This window comes from Eubalaena glacialis, chromosome 10 (assembly GCF_028564815.1).
Source record: "Eubalaena glacialis isolate mEubGla1 chromosome 10, mEubGla1.1.hap2.+ XY, whole genome shotgun sequence".
In the NCBI taxonomy this organism is placed as follows: Eukaryota; Metazoa; Chordata; class Mammalia; order Artiodactyla; family Balaenidae; genus Eubalaena; species Eubalaena glacialis.
In genome coordinates this window covers 9,397,463-9,420,600 of record NC_083725.1, presented here as the reverse complement: position 1 = coordinate 9,420,600, position 23,138 = coordinate 9,397,463, and the positions used below count along the sequence as shown (strand labels likewise).

The window sequence follows — 23,138 nt, the reverse complement described above, 5'->3', positions numbered from 1 at the left end:
TCTTTCTTAATTAATAACAAAATCCTAAAGTTTTTCCTGGATGGCAGTTTTCTGAAGTTGAATGCCAAGTTTCCCAGTCTCCCTTGTAAGTAGGGGTGGCTAGTGAGATGTCAGTGAAAGTCACTCATTGAATAGGCAAAGCATCCTTTGCCCTCCTTTGCCCCTTTGTCTTCTTGCTGGTTGGACTGTGGACAAAACCATATGAGGTCTAGCAGCCATATGGAAGCCATGACGCATCCACGAGAATGAAGTCACTGCTAAGAAGAGAAGAAAGAGAGAGACACTGAGTTCTTGGTGACTCTGCCATATCAGCCCTGGACTTCCTACTTCTAGATGCCTTTTATGTTAGAGAAGAATAAACCTTCATGTGTTTAAGCCACTGCAGTCAGACTTATGTTATCAGCAGCTGCAGCAGTTAGTAAATGACGGATTTCATTTATGGAAGTGTGAGGGGACAGAGGGCGATGTTTGTTGATCTAACACGTGGGCTAAGGCTTAGCACTGAACAGGCATCACTGCCCCACAGCCTAGAGCAGTACCTTTCACTCTCAAGCTCCACTGGAAAGTTCTTCGCGGACTTGGTGTCTGTCACTTACCTCTGTGCTCTCCTACCTGTTTAGAATGTAGGAGTATGTGTAGATATCAAGAGCAGTTTATTCTTTTCTATTCTCCAAAACTACGTCACCACCAAATTATTACATAATTCTGTTTGGTATCTGACGATACTTTCATATTTCTAATTATAACTAATTGTAGGTTATAAACATAGATCCAAACCAGAGTTATGGATTTAGGAGTCAAACATGTGGTTGTTGGAGCCGCGGGAGCTGGAGAGACGTCTCAGGAAGAGCCAAAAGGAGAAGTAGACCAAAGACTGAACCCAGAGGAATCCTGACTTTAATAATGCTTCCTAGAGAGAAAATTTAACTTGCTGAAAGTCAAAATGTCATGATATCATGAGGTGACAGAATTTTGCTATTGTGGCAGAGGGACCCACTTTAGGACATCTGACACAGAGCATCAAATCATGTTTTTCACTTACTGTAAAGCAGAAGCCCCCAAACCTGTTCCTATTTGTTGACCATTTATGAACCAGCAGTTCCTCAACACCAGCCTAGAAGGATATGCAAGATGACCTATCCTTAGTTTGTGAGAGAGGTGAAGGTCTTCATAATTTATGAAATGTTGTCTTTTCTGTGGGAGAAATAAATGGCTCTTACTGGCTATTACAAGAACCAGGAAAAGAGCCTCTGAGTTTTTGTCATTTCAGATCTTCAGTGACAAAGGGTTCCAAGCCGGTGTCTCATTAAGTCATACTTATGCTTTCACCTCTAGTTACCCCAATGCCAATATGGGATGAATGTAAATAAAGTTATTCTTAGGCTTTAATGAACTTATTTCATAATTATTCCTTTCCACTCACATCCTTATGGTTTTGCTTTGTCCCTTATTTCCACTCATTTATACTAATGGTAATTTTTTCCTTTATGCATATCAAATTATATTTATTATTATTCTTTCTTATTCTTGACTCTTACTAATATCCCCAGGTCTCCACATGCCTAGACCTAGATAATCCTCTGGAGGATAGAGTTTAGCTAAGTCCAGAGGACTGACTAACAGTGGTTCAGCATGGCATTAACACAATTCCAGTAAGTGAGTTAATATATGTAAGGCACCTTAAACAGTGCCCAGACATAGAGTGCTCAATAAAGGTTAAGTATCATTTTTATCATAATCCAGATGTAATCCAAGTATTGGATTTTTCTACCTTCAAAAACGCCCTCCCTTTAGCATATTTGGAGAAAATAAGTTTTATTTCACATCTCCTCCTTAGTCAGTTCCTTGCTGCAGGTGCTTCTCTGTGCTGTTCTCGGCTGCATCTCAGGATGCCTTGCTTCTGGCTATGACCTGGAACACTTGAACTACCTTTCTTCTCAGTACGATGCTGCCACTTCTAACAAGTGTCAGCAGAGAGATAAATGTGAGAAAGGTCTTACACCTCTGTTTCCTCATTTCTCATACCAGTATACACTGTGCAGCTATCCAATTTTATGGGTGAGTTGGAAAAATACAAGCAAAGCAAAATATGTAGACCGAGTACTTTATATGACTCTCCTGTATCCAAAAGTACCAAATGCTCTTTACAGATGATCTCATGGGCACCCCAAGTTCTAGTCTTTACACAGAGAGGGTCCCATTCTTCTGACCCCACCGTGAGTCTCCATTCTCCCATCTTTCCATGTGGGTTGGTTTGGCCCTAAGTTCACTTTCCTGCCAACACACAGGGAAGTTTATGAGGGTGTACTCCTCAAAATCTGAGCTATCCATTATAGAATAGCAGAATCTTCAACAGAGTAGTACAGAGCAGTCTTTGGCACTCAAAATTGGGATTGCTTCCAAGTCTTCCTGCAAGTGGAAAGTGTAATGTGACTCCTCTTTCTTCCTGATTCTCTAATAGTTAACTGTAATACACACACACGTACATACACACAGTCTCAGAGACAGTAATATCTAAATCTACTGTAAATAATAAAAGAATTGTCCTAAATGCCTATAATATGCACAGTATCTCAGGCAGGATAGAGGTAGCAGTTAACATAATCTCGTAAATCCATGGAATTTCTACCTTATTCTTTTGCTTTCAGCCTTAGAGCCCAGGGCCCAAGAATTTGGCTCAGTTATAAACCACCTACCCCATGGTTACCAATCCATGGCCTAAGAGTTTTGAAACTTTGAAAAGAAAGATTTTAGGTTTGATTTATCTTTGCATTTCAGGCCATGTAAAGAACTCTTAAGTGAGGCTTTCTCTTTTGTGTACATGGATGTATATGAAAGGGATGATTTACAATTTTCCTAGCCAAGCAACCTCTCTAGGAGTTGGGAGACTTACCTTACCTATGGCCCAAGGTATATCTACCTTTCGTCTTTGGTAAGCCTGCTCCCATAACTGAAAAAAAATAAATTCACTCTCCTGGACCTTCATACCACCACCTGCCCCATCTCCCAGCCAGAAAAGTTGCTTGGACAAACCCACTTAGCCTACCAAGAAAAGGATGGAAGGCATAGCGCCTCGTCTCGCTCATCCCTTGGACCTAGTATAGAGTCCAGTAAACAATAGGCACTTAATAGATGCTAAATTGCATGCAGTGAACCAGTATAAACCTCCAAAAGAGTATAAGCAAGGGATTTGCGATTTTTTTAAGTAGAGAGAACACCCCACTTAAGGAAAAAAGATTAAAATTCCTACACCTGTAGATAAAAAGATTCTTGAGTATGATGCTTACCGGTAAATAACTGATACAAACAGAACCATCAGAAGAGCACTGTCTTCAGGGTTTTTCTCAGAGCAACTTTAACATCCTTATTCCTCACACTGTAGATCAAAGGGTAAGCATGGGAACCACACTGGTGTAGAAGACTGAGGCAAATTTACTCTGGTCCATAGGTCCAGGAAAAGAGGGTTTTAAATAAGTGAATGCCCCTGACCCAAAGAACAGAGTCAGAGCAACGTGGGAGCCACATGTGCTAAAGGCTTTGGACCTGCCCTCAGCGGAAGGAATATGGAGGATACTGGAGAGAGTCAAAGCATAAGAGATGAATATACTGATAAGGGTTATTGTGATGACCACTCCAACAACAATAAAAAACACCAGCTCATTGATGTGGATGCTGGTGCAGGAGAGCTGCAAGAGGGGGAGGACTTCACACAGATAATGGTCAATGATGTTGGAATCACGGAAGGTCAGTTTCAGTATGCTTCCGGTGTGGGCCATGGCCCCAGAAAACCCTATCACATACGAACCAAACATCATCAGAGAACAGACATGAGGCGACATGGTGACCATGTACAGCAGAGGATTGCAGATAGCCACATAGCAATCCTAAGCCATCGATACCAACACACAGCACTCAGAATTGACAAACAGAAGAAAAATAGTTGAGTCGTGCATCCCACATAAGAAATGATGTTTTCTGACACAAAATCATTCAGCATTTTGGGGGTAAGCACACAGGAATAACAGAGATCTATAAAGGACAAGTTGAAGAGGAAAAAGTACTTAGGAGTGTGAAGGCTAGAATTCAGCCCAATTAAGGTGATCAAGCCCAAGTTGCCCACCAGAGTAAACACATAGATCCCTAAGAACAGGAGGAAGAGGGGGAGCTGGAGCTCTGATTGTTCTGATAATCCCACAAGGATAAACTCAGTCACTGAGGAGCTCTTTCTCAGAGTCATTCTCTTCTGGGGCGCTGTCTGTGGAAACAAGGGCAAAATACATAGACTGGTTAGAGGCACAAGCATGGCTGATGGAAGAAAGGTCTAGAAGATGAGCCAGTGCATGGATGCCCTCCTTTGTGCCTTTCTTCTCTCATCTGTGCCCCCCCCCCGAAGCTATTGACAATGTGTCTGTGACTGTATCTCAACTCCCCTGGGTTGATCGTGAATCCAAGCTAGAGTCTGTTAGCATAGGCAGCAAGAGTTCTGTCCCCACTTGGGAGATGAGGAGATGGAGCCCCTGAATTGGCTGCCCAGCGACTCTCAGAAAGACCTTCCAAGAGCCAGCAGGAGTACAACCTGAGCCCACTGCCTCAAGCTCAGAGACAGGAGCTCTCCTGTCCCCATTGTCTCCATTCGTCCTGCCTCCCTCTCCCAACCAGATACGGGGTTCCCGCCATGGGGAGAAAGCCAAGAGTGTCCCCTCTGTTTGCACCTCCTACCTTCCTCCTCTCAGTCCCTTCACTGCATTTCACACCAGAGTCAGTGTTAAGAGTAGGGAAGGGCTCAATACATCCCAGACCCCTTATTTGTGAGTTTAAAAGAAAGCCATCAGGAAGAATGGGAGTCAGACATTCACCTTCCTTCTCTTTGCCCCCCACAGTCCTGGGCCCTATGCAATCTCTTTTTCCATTATCTCAAAGGAGAAAATGGTGTTAGTGCATAAAGAAGACAGCCTCAAGTTTTAACTCTTCTGATTCCCTTGGTGCTGAGAATCAGAGCTTTTACAGACCCCAGTCTCCAAGGTGCTCTAGGAACAGACCAAGATTTCTGTTTGTGGATTTTCCCAGATGGTATATACATCAACTTTAGGAGAAAAAAAATAGCAACGCTCATTTTCACCAGAACCCCAGCTGGCATATCATGAAGAACTTTATGCTACTTGATGATCTCAGGGATCTGATTAGATACAGTTTCAATCCCCTGGGAATTTCTCAGAGATATGTCCCTACAGGGAAGAAATTGTACTGTCTTTGTTTACAGCCTGGATGATGATGTTTACCTAGCATCTTGGGACTCAGGTGTTCTACTCAAACTTCTCCTTATCTCCAAGGACTTCATGTTGTTTAGTGTTGAATTGCAGGGGGGACCCTCAGTTTTCCTCTCCTTTATTAAAGCTTGGCACTTACACGTGACATTAAGAGAGGATGATCCCAAACTAATTTTAGCCATTATTTCTAAATTTTCAAAGGGAGTTTTGAGAATAGGACAAAAAAAAAAAAAGTTAAGTCAGACTTGTAGGTGATATGGAAAGCACCTCAGACAAAATGTTTCTAGCACCATGAGCTGCTCAGAACAGTGGAGACACCCCCCGCCCCAAACACCACCTACCCTCAGCCCTACTAAGGGCCATAGGCTGGCTTTTACTGTATATGAGGAGATTAAACTATCACATCACATATGCAAAGAAGCACATGCACACACACACACACACCCCTTTACAAAGTTACTCGATGGATGTGTGCAGGCTAAGGTATTAACAGGAGATGTACCTAAAGGTTTTAATCCTGTCATCCTTCAGATGACAAAATTGTTCTCCATGTGATCTGCTACATGAATATTCTAAGAAATATTCAGAGATATGTGAGCAACTACATTTGTAAGTTTCCACTGAAGCTGCCTAAAATAATCCCAGATTGCTTGGAACAGTCCTGATTTACATCCATTATCCCTGTATAATTATTAATAGCAAACCTTCTCACTCTCAAAAGTGTCTGGATTTGGATAACAAATTATATGGTCACCCTACTAAAAAGAGCGTAAGCAGCTATTCAGGTCCTCTGGCTCCTGCTGTCTCCTAGACCCACTGACTTCTATCCACTTTCTGAGCAAGGGAGTCTCTCTGTCCTTCACCCTCCTTACCCTGAGAGTTCTCCTTCACTGAACCTACTCTTCCTGGCCAACCAGTACTATCTCGTCAGTAGATTTTGGCTTAAAAATGGGAAGGGCATTAACTTCAGGCTGCTTCTGATTTATACCTAGCAAAAAAACCTAAAGCAAATAAAGTTAAAACCGTAGTTACCTGCCTAAAGTATGTGGAAGGGGAATAGGGAGAGAAGAATTACATAGGAACAAGGAATAAAACATTGGTACAATTCTATGTTGCAGTCATTGGTACCATGGTATAACATTGTTGTGTATTGCTGTATATGGTACAATAAATTGATTAGTAGTATTTAACAAACTTGGACATATACATACATTTTGACCCAGCAGTTATACTCCTAGATGTATACCGAATAAAAATAAGTATACACATGTATACCCTAAAAACATGCCAAAAAGGTTCATGAAAGTTAAACAGGTAAACATCACAAACCTATTATGGAACAAAAGAAGCCAAGGACAAGAGAAGGCATATTTTATGATTCTATTTATATGAAGTTCAAAGGCAAGGAAACTAATCTTTGATGTTAGAAGTCAGATAGCAGTTATTCATGGTTGGTCAGTTGGGGGCTAGTGACTGGAAAGGTCTATGAAGGGTGCTTCAGGGTTGCTGACAATGTCCTGTTTCTGATAGGGGTGCTGGTTACATGGATGTGTTCAGTTTGTGAAAATTCATCAAACTGTGTTCTTATGTTACCCTTCAATTAAAAGTTTACTTACAACATAAATGGAGAACAAAAACAAATGAATATCTTAATAAATCATCCTGCGGAATTACTTTAACACTAAAATTACTAAACATCTTTGAGGCATAATTCCCTAATTTATAAAATGGAGATTTACTAACCTACCAACTTTCAGTATGATAACACATGCAAAAGTACCTTTTTTATTTCTCATCTATCTTATTTCTCTTAAAATAAAACCCCCTTTTGTTTCTCATATAAAAAGGAGGAAATCAAGAGGAAAAAGAATTAATGCATATGGAGCAACTGCAGAGCACCTGGCATTATGCTGGATGTTTTCTATGTAATATTATGTTTATAACAACTAGACATTGTGCATGTGTGGCAGATTATTCTCTCCAAAGATGGCCATTCCAGCACACACACACACATACATACATACATACATACATGCATCTTACATCCCACATGCTCTTGGTACAATGAAACTAACACTCCTCCCATAAAGAGATGGTGTCTATGCTTTCTAACCTTGCATCTAGGCAGGGACTTGGGATTTCTCAAAGCAAGAGTATGGCAGAAGTGATGCTTTGTGACTCAGTCATGAAAGAATACAGCTTTCACTTTCTCTCTCTCTCTCCCCCTTCCCCCCTCCTTCTCTCTCTCTCCCTCCCTTCCTTCCTTCGTCCCTCTCTCTCTCTCTCTCTCCATACTCTTATTCCTCTTTTGTCATCTCCAGCATCTCAGTCATATTGGAACACTCTGGCTTTGTCTCCAAAAACACCACAAAGCAGAAAGTTTATGGCAGTTTATCCAATGTTGAGGGAGAGCAGAAGCTATCTAGGGGCCAGGACAGTTTCTAGTACAGGTCAGGATTACTTGGTCTAATTCCGCCTCACTACTCAGAGAATCTTCTTCCAGTTCCATATTTAGATGATGTTTTTGAGGTTTATTTTTATGAAGAAAATAGTTATTTCTTTCTAGTACATAATTTCTTACCCACTGCATTCCCCCCTCTTAAATAACAGGTTAGCAGATGTGTAGCAATGACCCAGCAATGGAACAGTAAGAAAGAATTATCTCTGTTCATTAGAGTAGAAGTCAGTGTATTCATTTATTCATCATCCAACAAGTTTTTATTAAGGTTAGCTATTTCCAGCAATCTTGCAAACTTTATATTCAGAAAAATCTCTCCTGATATAACAAAACCAAGAATTCAGAAAAAAATATAAAAATCATCTGTTTGTTAATTTTTGAACTGGCAGAAACTAAATGAATTCCTGTGAGAGCAAAAGAGAAAAAATAAGGAAGTAATAATCCAGAGGGGTGCACAAGCACTGGACCTGGGGTTTGCCCTTTGGGAACTAGTAGATGCCCTGTGGCCCAGAGTCAGAGTTTAATTGGGCTGCCTATGCAGGACATAAGAGATAAAGCCTGGGAATCAAGCAGGTTGGGAGTTTGGAACGTATTGATGCATAATACTAAATCCCCAAAGGGGAACATCTTCCATGGCTTAATTAGAGGAAGAAAAAAGCTCACATAGGAAGAGGGCAGAGATATGTATCTGTCTTGGCCTTGGCTCTAGAAGGGCAGAAAAAGAGATAAAATATCCCCTGAAAAGTTCTAACCACCTCTGTGTTTTAGGTAGAAAATTCATATTACATATATAACCAAAAAAAAAAAAAAAAATCCTTCCTGGAAAAATACAGTTTAAATCAAGATATCAAAGAATTTCCCCAGATAAATATCCAAGGATCATAAGCTCTTAATGAAAATCACTAAACAAACACAAAATAAGCCACCAGGATGAGAATCACCATAAATGAAAAATCACAGTCTGTACAACCAGACCTGCAAAATTATTAGGCTTATCAGGGACAGAATACAAAAAAAATGTACTTGATGTATTCAAAGGAAAAAAAAAACAAATTGAAAGTATAATGAAGGAAAAATCAAAATTGACAAGGCATATTTTTTTAAAGACTCAAATAGAACTTTATTTATTTATTTATTTGCCACACTGCGCAGTTTGTGCCATCTTAGTTCCCGAACCAGGGAATTCCCTCAAATAGAACTTGTAGAACTAAAAACATGATTGTTGAAATTAGCAACTCTATGAATATGTTAAACAGCCTGTTAGACACAGGTAAAGAGAAAATAAGTAACTTGGAGAGTAGAAATTATCCAGAAGTCAACGTCAGCTAGGGGGATGGGGAAATAACTATCATTTAGAAATATAACCCAAGAAATGTAGAAGTAAAGAAGGTCCGACAGATATATAGAGAGCATTTACCAGATTCTAAGCCCTGTGTTTTGCACTAAAAATAAAGCAACAGTGGAAACAGAGGCACATAGTCCCTGTTCTTTCAAACATGTAATTTATGTGGAGAAACCTAGAATAAACAGATACTTCTAATAATCAATTAGAAATACAGTAAGTGTGCCAGAAAGGAGTTATGGGGTGCTATGAACCCATTTAATGGAGGGTCAGGGAAGGCCTCCCTGAGGAAGTGAAATTCAGGTTTAAAACTAAAAAGTAAGTAGGGATAAAAATAGTTGTTTGTTTGTGACTGTCCAGCATTAGCACTCCTTCTGCATTTGGGAATCCGCCCTTGTGTGAGCCTTGGATGGAGCCAGGACTTGGCCTCTTTCCGTGAAATCTCTCCAGAGAACATAAGACCTGAGCTCAGCTCAGATGTTCCCATGCAGGTCTCTGAGTCTGGGGCAAGTGACACAAGAAACAAGAACAACTTATATTTCTTTTTGGCACAAGGAAAGACAAAAAAAAAAAATCGATCAGTCAGTAACAAACATGAGGTGTTGGTGGTGCCCGCAGGAGCAGCCAGCGCAGCCTAACCAGATTGTTCTGAGGTGTAACTTGGCTGTAATTCCACCACCTGGCTTCCCCTGGTTGCTGCCTGACTCCAAAATCTGGTTCCTCAGTCTGCTCTAAGAGTCTGTGAACCACCCCATTTCTTGACAACTCCCTTTTTTGAAGAAGTTAACCAGAATCAATGTCTGCTGTCTGCAGTCAAGAACCCTGGCTGGTCGAATAGGGACTGGAGATTAAGGGGAATGTGGGTGGGGAGTGGATGCAGGGAAAGCCTTCCAGGCTGTGGGGCAGCTTTCTCACATCCCTGTGATGAAGGCAGACACACCCGCCAAAATCACTTTCTTAAAAGGGTGTAACAAACTCTCAGAGATTTTCTTCATTTTGAATGATTTGTCCCCTTCCAGGGAACTGTTGTCTGGATGTGGTTTAGAGGATAAAATGAACAAACATTCCAGATTCTGGAGACCATTCTTCATACTCCTACACAAAGTTTTTTAAACCTTCAATTCTCCAATGACTCTTCTTTTCTTTAATAAGCTGCTTTTCTAGCTAAACAGAAATGCATTTGATTAATTGTCTGACCAGCTTTTTTAATGCTCTGTGGGCCATAACAACAACAACAAATAATAATAAGGATTATGTTTAACATCTAAGGAAGCTAATGACACAAAAATTATTTTTATTAATGATTAAATTGCTAGTGTGTGTTTATATTGGTCATTGTTATTATAAGGTTCTGTTTTTCATGGGCTCTATATACACTTTGTTGTCTTTGCAATTCCTTATAAAATCAATACATGGAATAGCTTTCTGCGCACCTTGTAAAACGTGGAAAATAATTTACTCTTAAAAATCATTTATAGAGTATTATGGAAAGTGTATCTTTGATTTTGCAACAGATCTTTATTCGGAAACAGTCTCCAATTATTACATTGTTACTATGGAAACACACAGTCTGCTTTATGATGTGGTTTTAGAAATGCATTGCTATTAGTCTTGAATGATAAGTGAAGTTTACCAGCAGGGAAAATCAGGAGGATGTTCTGGGCAAAGGGAATCACAAAAGGAAATATTAAAGGTCATATGGGTGGGGGGAAAGCACTGCAAATTTGGGGAATGGAAAATGACACAGACTTGAATCGTATACATGGCAGAGACGGGTGGGAGGTAGTTGGGGTAGATTAATGATGATAGTAAATTATATTCTTCTTCCCTCTCTGAGTCCAGAATCAATTGAGAAATTAGACACAGAAGTCAGACAGGAAAAAAAAATGCCAGCTTTATTGCTGATAAGGTTGATTGGAAGACCCAGCTTGGACGTACATCTACATCCAAGGACCTTATAGCTCCCTCATTGCACACCATAGACTAAATTTATGAATCCAGGTCTAAACTGAGCTGGACAACTGTTGGTGTTCTCAACAAAGAAACAGAGTTGCAGATGGAACAGATGATTGGAGATCCTGAGAATGTGCCTGTCCTAACTAGAAATGAGACGGGCTGTAGGAAGGGGGCTGGGCCACACTAAGCCACATTATAAGTTAACTCTCCCAATTTCTGATCAGTCCTATAAACCAGCGGTCCCCAACCTTTTTGGCACCAGGGACCAGTTTCATGGAAGACAATTTTTCCACGGACGGGGCTGGGGTGGAGGGTTGGGGGGGATGGAGATACGGTTCAGGTGGTAATGTGAGTGATGGGGGGGATGGTTCAGGCGGTAATGCGAGCGATGGGGAGCGTCAGGTGAAGCTTTGCTCGTGCACCACTCACTTCCTGCTGTGCAGCCCAGTTCCTAACAGGCCACGGCCCGCTGGTGGTCCGTGGCCTGGGGGTTGGGGACCCCTGCTATAAACCATCCTCTCCTTTGGGGTGAAGTGGGGAGAATAAGGGGGAAGAGAAAGGGTTGCTTCTCCATTTACCTGCCTGGGACATAGAGGCTTCTCCCCCACTAGGGAAAGTAAAGCATAAATGAAGCTAGAATCGCATTTGGAGCCCAAAGTGGTTAGCACCAGAGTTTGGACTTCACTGTAGTTGATGGTGCGCAAAATGGGAGAGCCTTGACATCTCCAGACTTGCCTTTGAATTTTGGTAAAGGGTGAAGGAGAAGGATGGGGCTGGAGACCAGGAAACCTGAACTAAGGTGGTGGGAGGGATGTGCAGAATGTCACACATGAGAATAAATCAAAGAGAAAGCTACTCTTAGAAAAGGAATTTAGGATCCTCAGATGAACACATAACTGTTAAAAAGTTCTTTGAAAAGAAGGAAACAATGTTGTCCTTCTGTGCAGCCAACAGAAACATTTCACATTATTCCACTGACCTTACAACTTCAAACATAATGAGTACAGCCGTTAAAAATCATGATTTTCATATATATTTAATCACACAGAAAGCTGTTTACAGTGTGTTACAAAATGAAAAATAAAGTTATAAAATCATACTTAATATGATCACATCTGTTTTTGTGTGTTTGTATATGTTTATGTGTGTATTGTCTTTGCAAACCAATTTAAGCCATCACGACTACACACACACAGATATTCTGAAAAAATATACACCCAAATCCTAAGAGTAGTTACTTATCTCTAGGTGGCAAGATCATAGATTTTTTAATCTTTTGCTTACCTGTACATTTACATATTCTTACAACACTCAAGCATTGCTTTTGCAAATTTAAGAAGAATTATTTTAAAAAATTAAAAACAAAACACTGTATAATTTAGTATTTTAAGATCTCACTAAGGATTCATTCAGCATTTATTTAGCACCTTCTGTATCTGTCAGGCATTAAGCTCCCTGCATGTGTTAGATCACCTAGCTGAGGTTGGGAAGATAACCTCAAATAAACATTTTCTGAATATATTACTTCATAATCCATATTGCCATAGTCCAGAAGGTCTCACGTGTTTATATTACTGACCCTAGTAGATCAGTGCAGTGAGTAAGGAGAAGAGTCTTTAGTGTGTCTCCCTTGACATTTCTTCTTGGCAAATTGTTTTCAAATGAGAGTGAATTATGGACTTGTTCAGCTCAAAGGCAGCAAGACCTTGGTCTTGGCACGAGATGCATATACGTGCATCACTATTTCTTACACATGCAGATTGAGCCTCTGGAAGGCAGTGAGTGGTAGGAGTGTGGACACCAGAGTCAGACAGTCTAAATTCAGTTCTTTACTCCACCGCTTACTATCTATTCAATCTTAGGCAAGTTCCTTAACGTCTTTAAGCCTCAGTTTACCCATCTATAAAGCAGAGAGAATTCTCTCATACAGTCGTAGGGAAGACTAAATGAGAACTTATATAAAATGTTATTATTACTGTTTGAAGAACATGAGTTCCTTGAATGTGAAAATATTGTCCACCTTCATTCTCAGATCACAGTCACTGCAAGATACATGAATGAAGGAGGCAAACGGGACAAGGAGTCATGTCTTTAAGGAGGCCAGACTGAATGGCATCTACAACCAAATGTGTGGACAAGCGTCTCGGGGCTTTTTTTCCTCCCGCTCCAGGCCTAATTCTTCCTTTCATGTAGTCTCACAAGTCACTGATGGGAACCTAGGAAACTGTCATGTGAGCAGGTAAAAAGTGGTGAGAAGTGACACTTCGGAATCATCGGGTTTGGGACACAGAGCATTGGCCTATTGACAGAAAGCAAGTCTCACTTGTACATAGTCAGGTATCCTCAAAGAGCAAACATATAAATGAGTACTTTACAAACACGAATATTCTCCCATTAAATACCTGCTTGCAGAATTACATTAAATACAGCTCATTTCACCTAATAGTCATATCTCAGATTTAAACACCATTTGTCTTTATGTAGAACCAGTGCTGGGGCAGGGAAAGTACAGGATGAGCCTGATTGTTTTGCCAGAAAGTAATAAAGTGCTCAAAATCTAATGGAGATATATTAAAAGGACATAAGATCCAGTGTGAGGAGGGTCACACTGGACAAATCAGGGACAAATTGAGCATCAAAGTAAATAATGACAATAATGAATCATAACTCAGATAAAATTAGAATGTTTGAGTCCACAATGATATAAATGAATGAATGAATAAATATAGAAGAAATAAAGGGGGGCTTCCGTGGTGGCGCAGTGGTTGAGAATCTGCCTGCCAATGCAGGGGACACGGGTTCAAGCCCTGGTCTGGGAGGATCCCATATGCCGCAGAGCAACTAGGCCCGTGAGCCACAACTACTGAGCCTGCGCGTCTGGAGCCTGTGCTCCGCAACAAGAGAGGCCGCGATAGTGAGAGGCCCGCGCACTGCGATGAAGAGTGGCCCCCGCTTGCCGCAACTAGAGAAAGCCCTCGCACAGAAACGAAGACCCAACACAGCTAAAAAAAATTAAAAATAAATTAATTAATTAAAAAAAAAAAACAAAGAAATAAAGGTTCTTCCTGACAAAATGCAAGCTAACAAATAACAAAGGTTTGATGGAGTTAGACAGTCTCCATTTTACAACCATCTGAGTAATAGATTCAGGCAAGCATCATCAATGGCTGCTAAAACTAGGGTGTGAAAGATTGAAAAGGAACGTGACATTTCATAGTTTCAAAATGTCTCCCCACAATTTACTTTTAATTACAAAGGAAAAAGTAGTAACCTTCCCCAATAAATTACTAAGGAACTTGCAAAGTTTCAAAAACTCTTGTTTTATCAAATGTCCCCAGAAGCAATTCTGAGAGGACATAGAATATATTCATTTGTGAGAGTAAAGAAAAAGGAAACTTTGCTCTGAGGAAATGGTGCTTTGCAAGGTCAGCAACGAAGAACCAGGTTATGGTCTTGGTGACTTTTTTCCAAGTGTATTTATCTTTTGAACACAATCATTTGACCTTATAGTCTCTGTTACTCTGGGGGAAATGGGAGTGTCATAACCCATTTGGGAGTGTCATGAATGATTCACTTCTGTATTGTACAAATTTTTCTTCAGTATGCTGTCTCTGGGATATTAGTTAAAATGGGGAGTACAAAATGAATGCCCAACTGTTGGTATTTTATAAAATTTCCCTCAAAGCCCTATGTTCAATTGGATAGTGATTCAGAGTTTACTATAATACAATATATTTTATATAACACAGTACATTTATATAACACAGTACATTTTACTCTTAAGAGAAGTGTAAAGTTGTGGTTTACAAATCATGATAGGGTCTGGCTCCTGCTACAGACGCCAGGTGGCATGTGCCTAAAATTGGGGATCAGGACTAAACATAAGAATAATACAATCAAGGCATCAGTGATGGGATATTAGGGGCCAAGCATGTGTTTATCTGTGTGCTGGAAGAGAAGAATGTGTTGCCAGAAGACAGAACAGGGAAGCCCCTTTAGTAAGTCAGCTGCTAAAACTGCTAGATGCTCCAATCTTGCATCCAACATATATTTGTTAAATCCCCACTCTGCATGTGCCGGGCACTGTGCTGGGTGTGGGACTGGCTCAAAATGGATACCAGGGACTCTGCTCCCACAAAACCTACAGTCTTATTTGTGGTAGGGGTGGATACAGAAAAGAAAGAGAGCAAGGACCCTACATTGTGACCAGCACTTGATAGATTGACTGCAGTGTTCTGCTGTGAGAGCACAGAGCAGAGGTGCAGAAACGAATGGGGGAGGGGGGGGTAGGAGAAAGATATTCCAGAAAGACACCTCACAGTAGATTATCGCAGACATAAAGGCTCCAGAGTACGTTCCCTTCCTAGAATTAAAAAGATTACCAGCAATATGATTAAGCCAAGAAAGAGCCATTTAAGAAATAAAAGGCGTATATAAGGAAGGAAAAGAAGGATGGAGAAAACATTTTCAGTTTTGCTCCCTCTTTTCTTACCCATCCCGATACCATAAGTAGTTTATGAAGTAGAGAAAAAAAAAGATGTAAAAGGAAGAGACAATAATACAAACACCACCACCACCAAAATTAAAGATGATAAATTTTCATGAGTGCCGCCCTTAACCAGCACAGAGTCTGGCCAGAGTAGACAGTCCAGATGTGTTTACGCTGCTAGTGAGAGTGCAAGTTGAGGTAAACTTTCAAGAAGGGATTTTGCAATAAAATTCAAGAATCTTGTATAATTCAGTAATTCCTTGTCTAGGAATATATTCTGATTGGGTGGGGGGAGACTCAAAAGATTTATTGAATGTTGTTAATCAAGCATTATTTATAATTTGGAAATATTAAAATAGTATACAGCAGTAGAAAATTGCTCATTGGATATAATACATCCATATGGTAGAATTTTACACAATTATGAAAATCAAATTGGAGGCAAGAGATCAGAAAAAACAAATTCTTGCTGTGAGCTCTGTCTTGGGGCACACACTTTTGTAACCAGGGCTGGTGCTTCCTTGTTTTCACAGTGTTCCTTTCTCTCTCCCTCTTTTGGGCTACCCATGACCCTTCATATACATCTTTTCTGCTTTTCTATTAATTTATTTATCCAATAATAATTCCTTATTCCCTCCTCTTCTAATTATTTTTCATCAGTTTAAAGCAACTGCTCATAGACTTTGAAAACAAAGGCAACATTGTGTGTATGTATGTGCAGGTACCGTATACTATACGTGCAAAGACTGTCTAAAAATATATAATAAGCAACAGTGATGGACCCGAGGGAGGGTACAAAAGGACCAGAAAATTGGAGTGAAGCGGACGTCCTTTCACTGATTATTTTTTGGTAATAATTTTAATTATCATGAACATGTACTGCCCATTTAATATACAAATAAACATATATAGTAAATAGATTGTAGAAATAATCTGATAGAGCATAATCATTTTTCATATAAGCAAGCATGAGCCCAGAAAGATGAAGCAGTTGTCCCAAGGTCACACAATAAATTAGTGGAAGTGCTGACACTAGGAGGAGAAGATCTAGCAGGAATGGAGATTAAATTTGCTGAGCACTTGCCATTTAATTTTCTTAATAATCCTGTGAAAACATTTGCTCAGAGACATCAAGTAACTTGGTGAAGGTCACATAGCTACTGAGTAAAAGCGAGGGTTCAAATTTGATTCTACCCTCCAATTCCCTAGTCTATGCATTTTCTAGGTCTTTATGCTACTCTCCTCCTCTCCCCTGTCCCAGTCATCCAGATTCCATACTGTCCATCTGTCTTTTCTATGCTGTCTAAAGCACAATTCTCTCATTCCACTCTCATTCTTTTGAACTCACCCTTATTGATCTGTACAGTCCAAAGGGCAAAACTGTATATCCATCCAAACTTCGTTTTTCCAAATAGAAGAGACTTTTCCTAAAGAGACGCTCATAAATCAAAGGTATTTTCACAGCATTTCACATATTGTTGCTTCACCAAAAAAATATTTACCACTTACAATTTTCTTTTAAAACAAAAGGCAACCCTGCCTCCCTTTACATAGTACCATTAGGCTGTGGGTCTACAAACTTAAGCTGTACAACTCTTCCACCCTTTACTGGAAGTTGTGTCAGCTAGGGTCCCCGCAGAAAACAGATGATCCACTGAAACAAAATGATTGAAAAAGATAACAAGGGAACTATTTGTAGGGGTGTAAACAGAAAGGTGATTGAGAGAAACCACAAAGGGATGATCGAGCTCCCAAGACTAGCAACAGCCAGGAGACATTGCCACCCCTTGGCATGAAGAGACAAAGGAGGGAGCATTTACTGTAACCAGGTAGGAAACAGGGCATTCAGTTCCTGACACTGTAGCCCAGCTGGAAGGAATTCCAGGAAATAAATATCACAAATACCACGCTCCTCTCACCTTCTGATTTTGTCTGCTGATGCCAACCCAACCAGAAACCAGGGGCCAGGGAGCCCATTGACAGGATCCTCCCGGGGCTTGGAGTAAAGTACAAAGGGCAGAAAGTTAATCTGGAGAGGCACACAGAAAACAGAAGCGGTACCGTAACAGTCAGTGGCCGTTTCCTCTGTGACTGGCTGCTGTGTGGTGCTAACCATATTACTGACTTACAACACTAGGTTTTCTGTGGTTCTGAAATAGTCTCCAGATCCTTAGCTGACCACCCTGAGTGGCAGACTTCTCTACTCTGGCTTTAAAAGCACAACTTGAAAACAGGGAAATGATTGTGTGTGAAATAATTCCCAAATCCTGTCCTTCGTAACCTTGACATGTTCTCTGAGGTCTTCCACCCAGCCTGGCCAAATCCCTTAAAGTCCAAGTCCCAGAAGCTCCACGTCATTGTCTCAGGAGGTACCATGCTTGCTGCTCTCCAGGTCCTAGCACACTTCCCCCACACACTGCAAAATTCTTCAAGAATTTGTCTGGTCATTTAGCCAAGACCATCTCAACAAAATGTTATACCTCCTACCTTCATGCAAAAATGTGATATTTAAAATTAGCCCTTGAAAAGTTGCCTGAAATTTCTGTAGACAGAACCAGACTTTCATGTCCTAGACCAGCTCACATTTGAAATGAAACCTTCCAGGTTTGAGGGAGGAAGAAAGTGAACAGCAATGGAAGGAAGTCAGTATTAGAAATCAAGAGCCTGGATTCTAGTCACCGTTCCGCTGCTGAGTAACTGCATAACTAATGAACCTTGGTGAAGGTGCATAAGCCTGTGTCTATTCTCAGAAATATGATAGGACTTAACTAAATGATCCTAAATGTCCACTAAATGTGAGTATCCTCTAGTTTTAAGAATCTTAATTTAAAGGGCTCCTAAAATGGGAAGGACAAACTTGTTTGAGAAAGAGTAAAAATTTCCTCCATGTAACCAGTGGAACTTGAATCATCTATGGAAGGAAAAATGTCCGTTTCCTAAGTATTGCCTCTGTCTCAGGAGAATGATTTTTTGCTCAAAGTTTTCTTCAGAGCAATTTTGACGTCCTTATTCCCCAGGCTATAGATTAAAGGGTTGAGCATGGGCACCACAATGGTATAGAACAAGGAGGACACTTTCCCCAGGTTCATGGGTAAAAGAGAAGATGGTTTGAGGTACATGAACGCCCTTGACCCAAAGAAAAGAGAAACCGCAATTATGTGGGAGCTACAGGTGCTGAAGGCTTTGGACCTGCCCTCGGTGGAGCTGATGTGGAGGATACTGGAGAGGATGAGGGCATAAGAAATGAAGATGGTAGCTGTGGGCACACCAATATCAATACCCACAACAACAAAAACTACCGGCTCATTTACATACGTGCTGGTACAAGAGCACTCATGAAGGGGAAGTATGTCACACATGAAGTGGTCAACAAGATTGTTGGCACAGAAGGTCAGTCTCCCCATGCATGCTCTGTGGGCCATGGCCCTAGCAAACCCCATTACGTAGACACCCAGCAACATAGGTAAGCAGACCTGGGGAGACATGGTGGCCGTGTACACCAGCGGGTTACAGATGGTGACATAGCGGTCATATGCCATCGCTGACAGGATGAAGGACTCAGAGACAACAAAGAAAAGAAAGAAGAAGAGCTGAGTCATACACCCTGCATAGGAGATGATGTTCTTCGTTGAGACAAAACTCATCAGCATTTTGGGAGTGATAACAGTGGAATAGCAGAAATCTATGAAGGACAAGTTATAGAGGAAAAAGTACATGGGGTTGTGCAGGTGAGAGTTGAGTCCAATCAGGGTTATCAAGCTCAGGTTCCCCACCACAGTGACCATGTAGAAACCTAGAAACAGGAAGAAGAGGGGGATCTGGAGTTCCTGCTGGTTGGTTAAGCCTTCGAGGATAAACTCTGTCACAGAAGAGTTCTCAGCTACCGTTCTCATTTAAGGCACTCTGTGGGAACAAGGGAAAAGAGTCACTTAGAGGGAGAGGAGGAGGAGAGCACTGCTGCCCTCCCTGTCACCTCCCAGTTCTTTAGAATTAGATCCACACTTGGATATTTTGGACTTCAGCAGAAAGGCCTTTCTGGAAGCTATGGGTCTGTTCCCATGACCCCCTAGTGACTCTGCCTCTGGAGCACCATCAGGGGACAGATCTGCCTCCAAGAGGAGGGCCACTGCTGCTGGGAAGAAGGGACCCAAGGATGCACTGAGGAGTCTCCCAGATCTTTACTTCAGTCCATTTGTTGTGTCATTCCAACTCCAGTGTCTGCTCAAGTTTACAGTAACTAGGGTCAGTCTCTGGGAAGAGTCCTCTGAGAGGATGCAGCCAGCCCAGCTGTGCTAGAGTGTCCACCTCACGGTCAACTTGGACAGACCAGAAAAGGAAGGTGGTCCTTCCCAAAACCTTTACTACCTGAGGGTGGGGACTTAGGAGAAGTTCAGCCCAGATGCCATCACTCACCTCTTTCAGTCTGCAGCTTTAGCCCTGTCCCTGTCGGTCCAACTCTTGCCCTCGATTGTTCAGACAGACAAATGGCTCTGGTGCTAACACAGGTGAAGGAACTAAGCGTGGCCCCTTTAGTCCCTGTTCTATTTGGGGGATCAGAACTTGGACTGCCTTCGAATTCTTTCTGAACTAAAGAACTTGATATCTGATTGAGGCTTTGCCCCGAGGCTTTTTTCCAGCTTGCAGAAGGGAGACAGCATCCTCGCCTGTAATCAGTGCCAGGCGGTGACAGGAGACTGAGCAGTTTTATTCTGGTTTTAGAGATCTAGGGACCTGATTAGAAATAGAAAGCCAGAGGTCCTCCGGGACCACAGCCCTAAACATTAACTCTAAAAAGAAGGAACTTTTGCTTATACCCTGGGTAATATTTGAATGGGATTTTAGAAACATTATTTGTTCAGTTAACAGCTACTCAGTGAAATGCAAAAATAATAATTTACCATTTATTGAGCACTTATTATATACGTATACCCAACAGTCTTCCTCTCCTAGCACTTGTATGCTGAACCCGGCATGCAAGGATCAAAAGCATTTTACATATAATACTTTATTTTAATTCTCCCCCAAATCCTACGAACTAAGTTTTATCACTCCAATTTTAGAGATGAAGTATTTTACTAAATGTTACAAAAGTCATATGAAATCTAGGTCCATCTAACTCCAAATCTGGTATTTTTAACAATTGCATTTAATATCTCCCTGTGGGAGATAACTAAATGTATAAAGTCTTATCTTCAAGGCTCTGACATTCTCTTGGAAAAGATAAGATAGAATATATCTTACTAAATATGCAAAAAAGTAATAAGATCCAGAAAAAATTATTTATTAAAAGTAAAACACATCTCTTCAATAAGCGGTGCTGGGAAAACTGGACAGCTACATGTAAACGAATGAAATTAGAACATTCCTTAACACCATACACAAAAATAAACTCAAAATGGATTAAAGACCTAAATGTAAGGCTGGATACTATAAAACTCTTAGAGGAAAACATAGGCAAAACACTCTTTGACATAATTTCGATCCACCTCGTAGAGTAATGAAAACAAAAACAAAAATAAACAAATGGGACCTAATTAAACTTAAAAGCTTTTGCACAGCAAAGAAACCATAAACAAAACCAAAAGATAGCCCTCATAATGGAAGAAAATATTTGCAAACAAAGCAACCGACAAGGGATTAATCTCCAAAATATACAAACAGCTCATGCAGCTCAATATCAAAACAACAACCCAATCAAAAAAATGGGTGGAAGATCTAAATAGACATTTCTCCAAAGAAGACATACAAATGGCCAAAAAGCACATGAAATTGGTAGAGCCACTATGGAGAACAGTATGGAGGTTCCTTAAAAACTAAAAACAGAGCTACCGTATGATCTGGCAGTTCCACTCCTGGGCATGTATACAGAGAAAACCATAATTTGAAAAGATACATGCGCCGCAATGTTTGTTGCAGCACTATTTATAATAGCCAGGACATGGAAGCAACCTAAATTTCCATCGACAGCTGAATGGATAAAGAAGATGTGGTACGTATATACAATGGAATATTACCCAGCCATAAAAAAGAATGAAATGCTGCCATTTGCAGCAACATGGATGGACCTAGAGATTGTCATACTGAGTGAAATAAGTCAAAGACAAATATATGATATCACTTTTGTGTGGAATCTAAAAAAAGGGTAAAAATGAACTTATCTACAAAGCAGAAATAGAGTTACAGATGTAGAAAACAAACTTATGGTTACCAGGGGGTAAGGGGGGGGGATAAATTGGGAGATTGGGATTGACATATACACACTACTATATATAAAGTAGATAACTAATAAGGACATACTGTATAACACAAGGAACTCTGCTCAATACTCTGTAATGGCCTATATGGGAAAAGAATCTAAAAAAAAAAGTGGATATATGTATAACTGATTTGCTTTGCTGTAAAACAGAAGCTAACACAACATTGTAAATCAACTATACTCCAATAAAAATTTAAAATAAAATAAAATGCTATGCAAGTTTAGAGGAGGGCTTTCCACATACCACCACTTACATTTCAGTTTATCACAGGAATTGCACAGTATCTAGTCCAGGAAAAACAAACCTTCCATCTCTTGGAATTTGAGCTTGACAGTAAAGAACAATCCCCATCAGTTAAGAACAGTTTTTTTCCAAAATTGCTAATTTGTTGGAATTCTCCTTGATACCCCCTGTCCTCCATCGTCTCAGCTCTCTTTCGGTCTCCTGGTACCCTCAGACTGACCCTGAGGCCTTGTGGCTTGATCCCCCTTTCACCCCACTGAACTCACCAACATTTGTTTCCCTGTTTTGCTTGCTTTGCTCTTTTCCTAACTCCCCCTCTCTCATGACAAAATTATCTGTCTATGTCCCAGACTCTTAGAATCTTCTTGAGCTCAGTGACAGCTAATTGGGGGCCTCATAGGTTTGAAGCAATACTAAAAATCATCTAATCCTGTGGTTCACAAACCTAGCTTACAATTGAATTATGTAAGTATATGCTTATTAAAAGTACATACCCTGCTGCTCTAATCCAGACATATAAATCAGAATTTCCAGGAGTGGGACTTTATAATTTGTTTTCTCTTCTAAATCTCCCCTGGTTATCTGAATATTTAGCCAGGTTTGGGATACTCTGATCTAATTCTCCCACCCCATATCTTCCAGATAGGAAAATTCAGGCCCAACCAATCACAGAGCTGGTTGGTGGTAGAGTCTGGAATAAAACTTGGGTCTCTAACCTCTGCAGTTGAAGAGAGTCTTGAGTTTATCCAGAAGAAGCCCACTTGGTCTTTAGTTTGACTGAAATGCAGAGTACAAGTGAAGGACATAATTGGACATCAGACCTGGAATAGCACCCCAGGGTCATACTAGGGAGAGACTTGGATGTCATGACAGGAAAAGTGTATACAATGTGAATCCATGGAACATTTTGAACAGGAGAATGAATGACATGATCAGATGTGCTGAGAAAGACCAGTTAGTCTCATGGGCTATTGGGTGTCAATGACTTGATGCCACAGTCCCTCCAGGCACTGTGTTTCATCTTGTATTCCAGACAAGATGCCTTAACTCAAAGCACAGCAATGAGATAAGGGACAAGGGATGGACTTTCAGAATAAATAACAGGTAAATGGAACAAAAGGCCTTT

General features: G+C 40.6%; 2 protein-coding genes across 3 annotated transcripts; both read right to left on the bottom strand.

Annotated features, from left to right (window-relative positions):
- Window positions 1-3,315: 3,315 nt before the first annotated feature.
- LOC133098989 (olfactory receptor 8B4-like) lies at window positions 3,316-4,243 on the bottom strand. Its single transcript, XM_061202450.1, is given in 3 exon segments — window positions 3,316-3,392; window positions 3,395-3,928; window positions 3,931-4,243. Coding segments are annotated over 3 exon segments (918 nt in total). The 5' UTR covers window positions 4,238-4,243.
- A 14,223-nt stretch (window positions 4,244-18,466) lies between these two features.
- Window positions 18,467-20,888, bottom strand: LOC133098988 (olfactory receptor 8B8-like). Of its 2 annotated transcripts, XM_061202448.1 has the most exons (2): window positions 20,874-20,888; window positions 18,467-19,387 (listed from the first exon to the last, which is right to left on the bottom strand). In XM_061202448.1, exons 1-2 carry the CDS (start codon window positions 20,886-20,888, stop codon window positions 18,467-18,469), a joined length of 936 nt encoding a protein of 311 aa, XP_061058431.1. The 2 variants fall into 2 exon arrangements, with proteins under 2 accessions (XP_061058431.1, XP_061058432.1); XM_061202449.1 differs by lacking the exon at window positions 20,874-20,888 and having other exon boundaries at window positions 18,467-19,408.
- Between the last annotated feature and the right edge of the window lie 2,250 nt (window positions 20,889-23,138).

Coding starts and splice junctions, on each gene's coding strand:
- LOC133098988 (XM_061202449.1), bottom strand. CDS start 19,405: ATGAGAACGGTAGCTGAGAACTCTTCTGTGACAGAGTTTATCCTCGAA.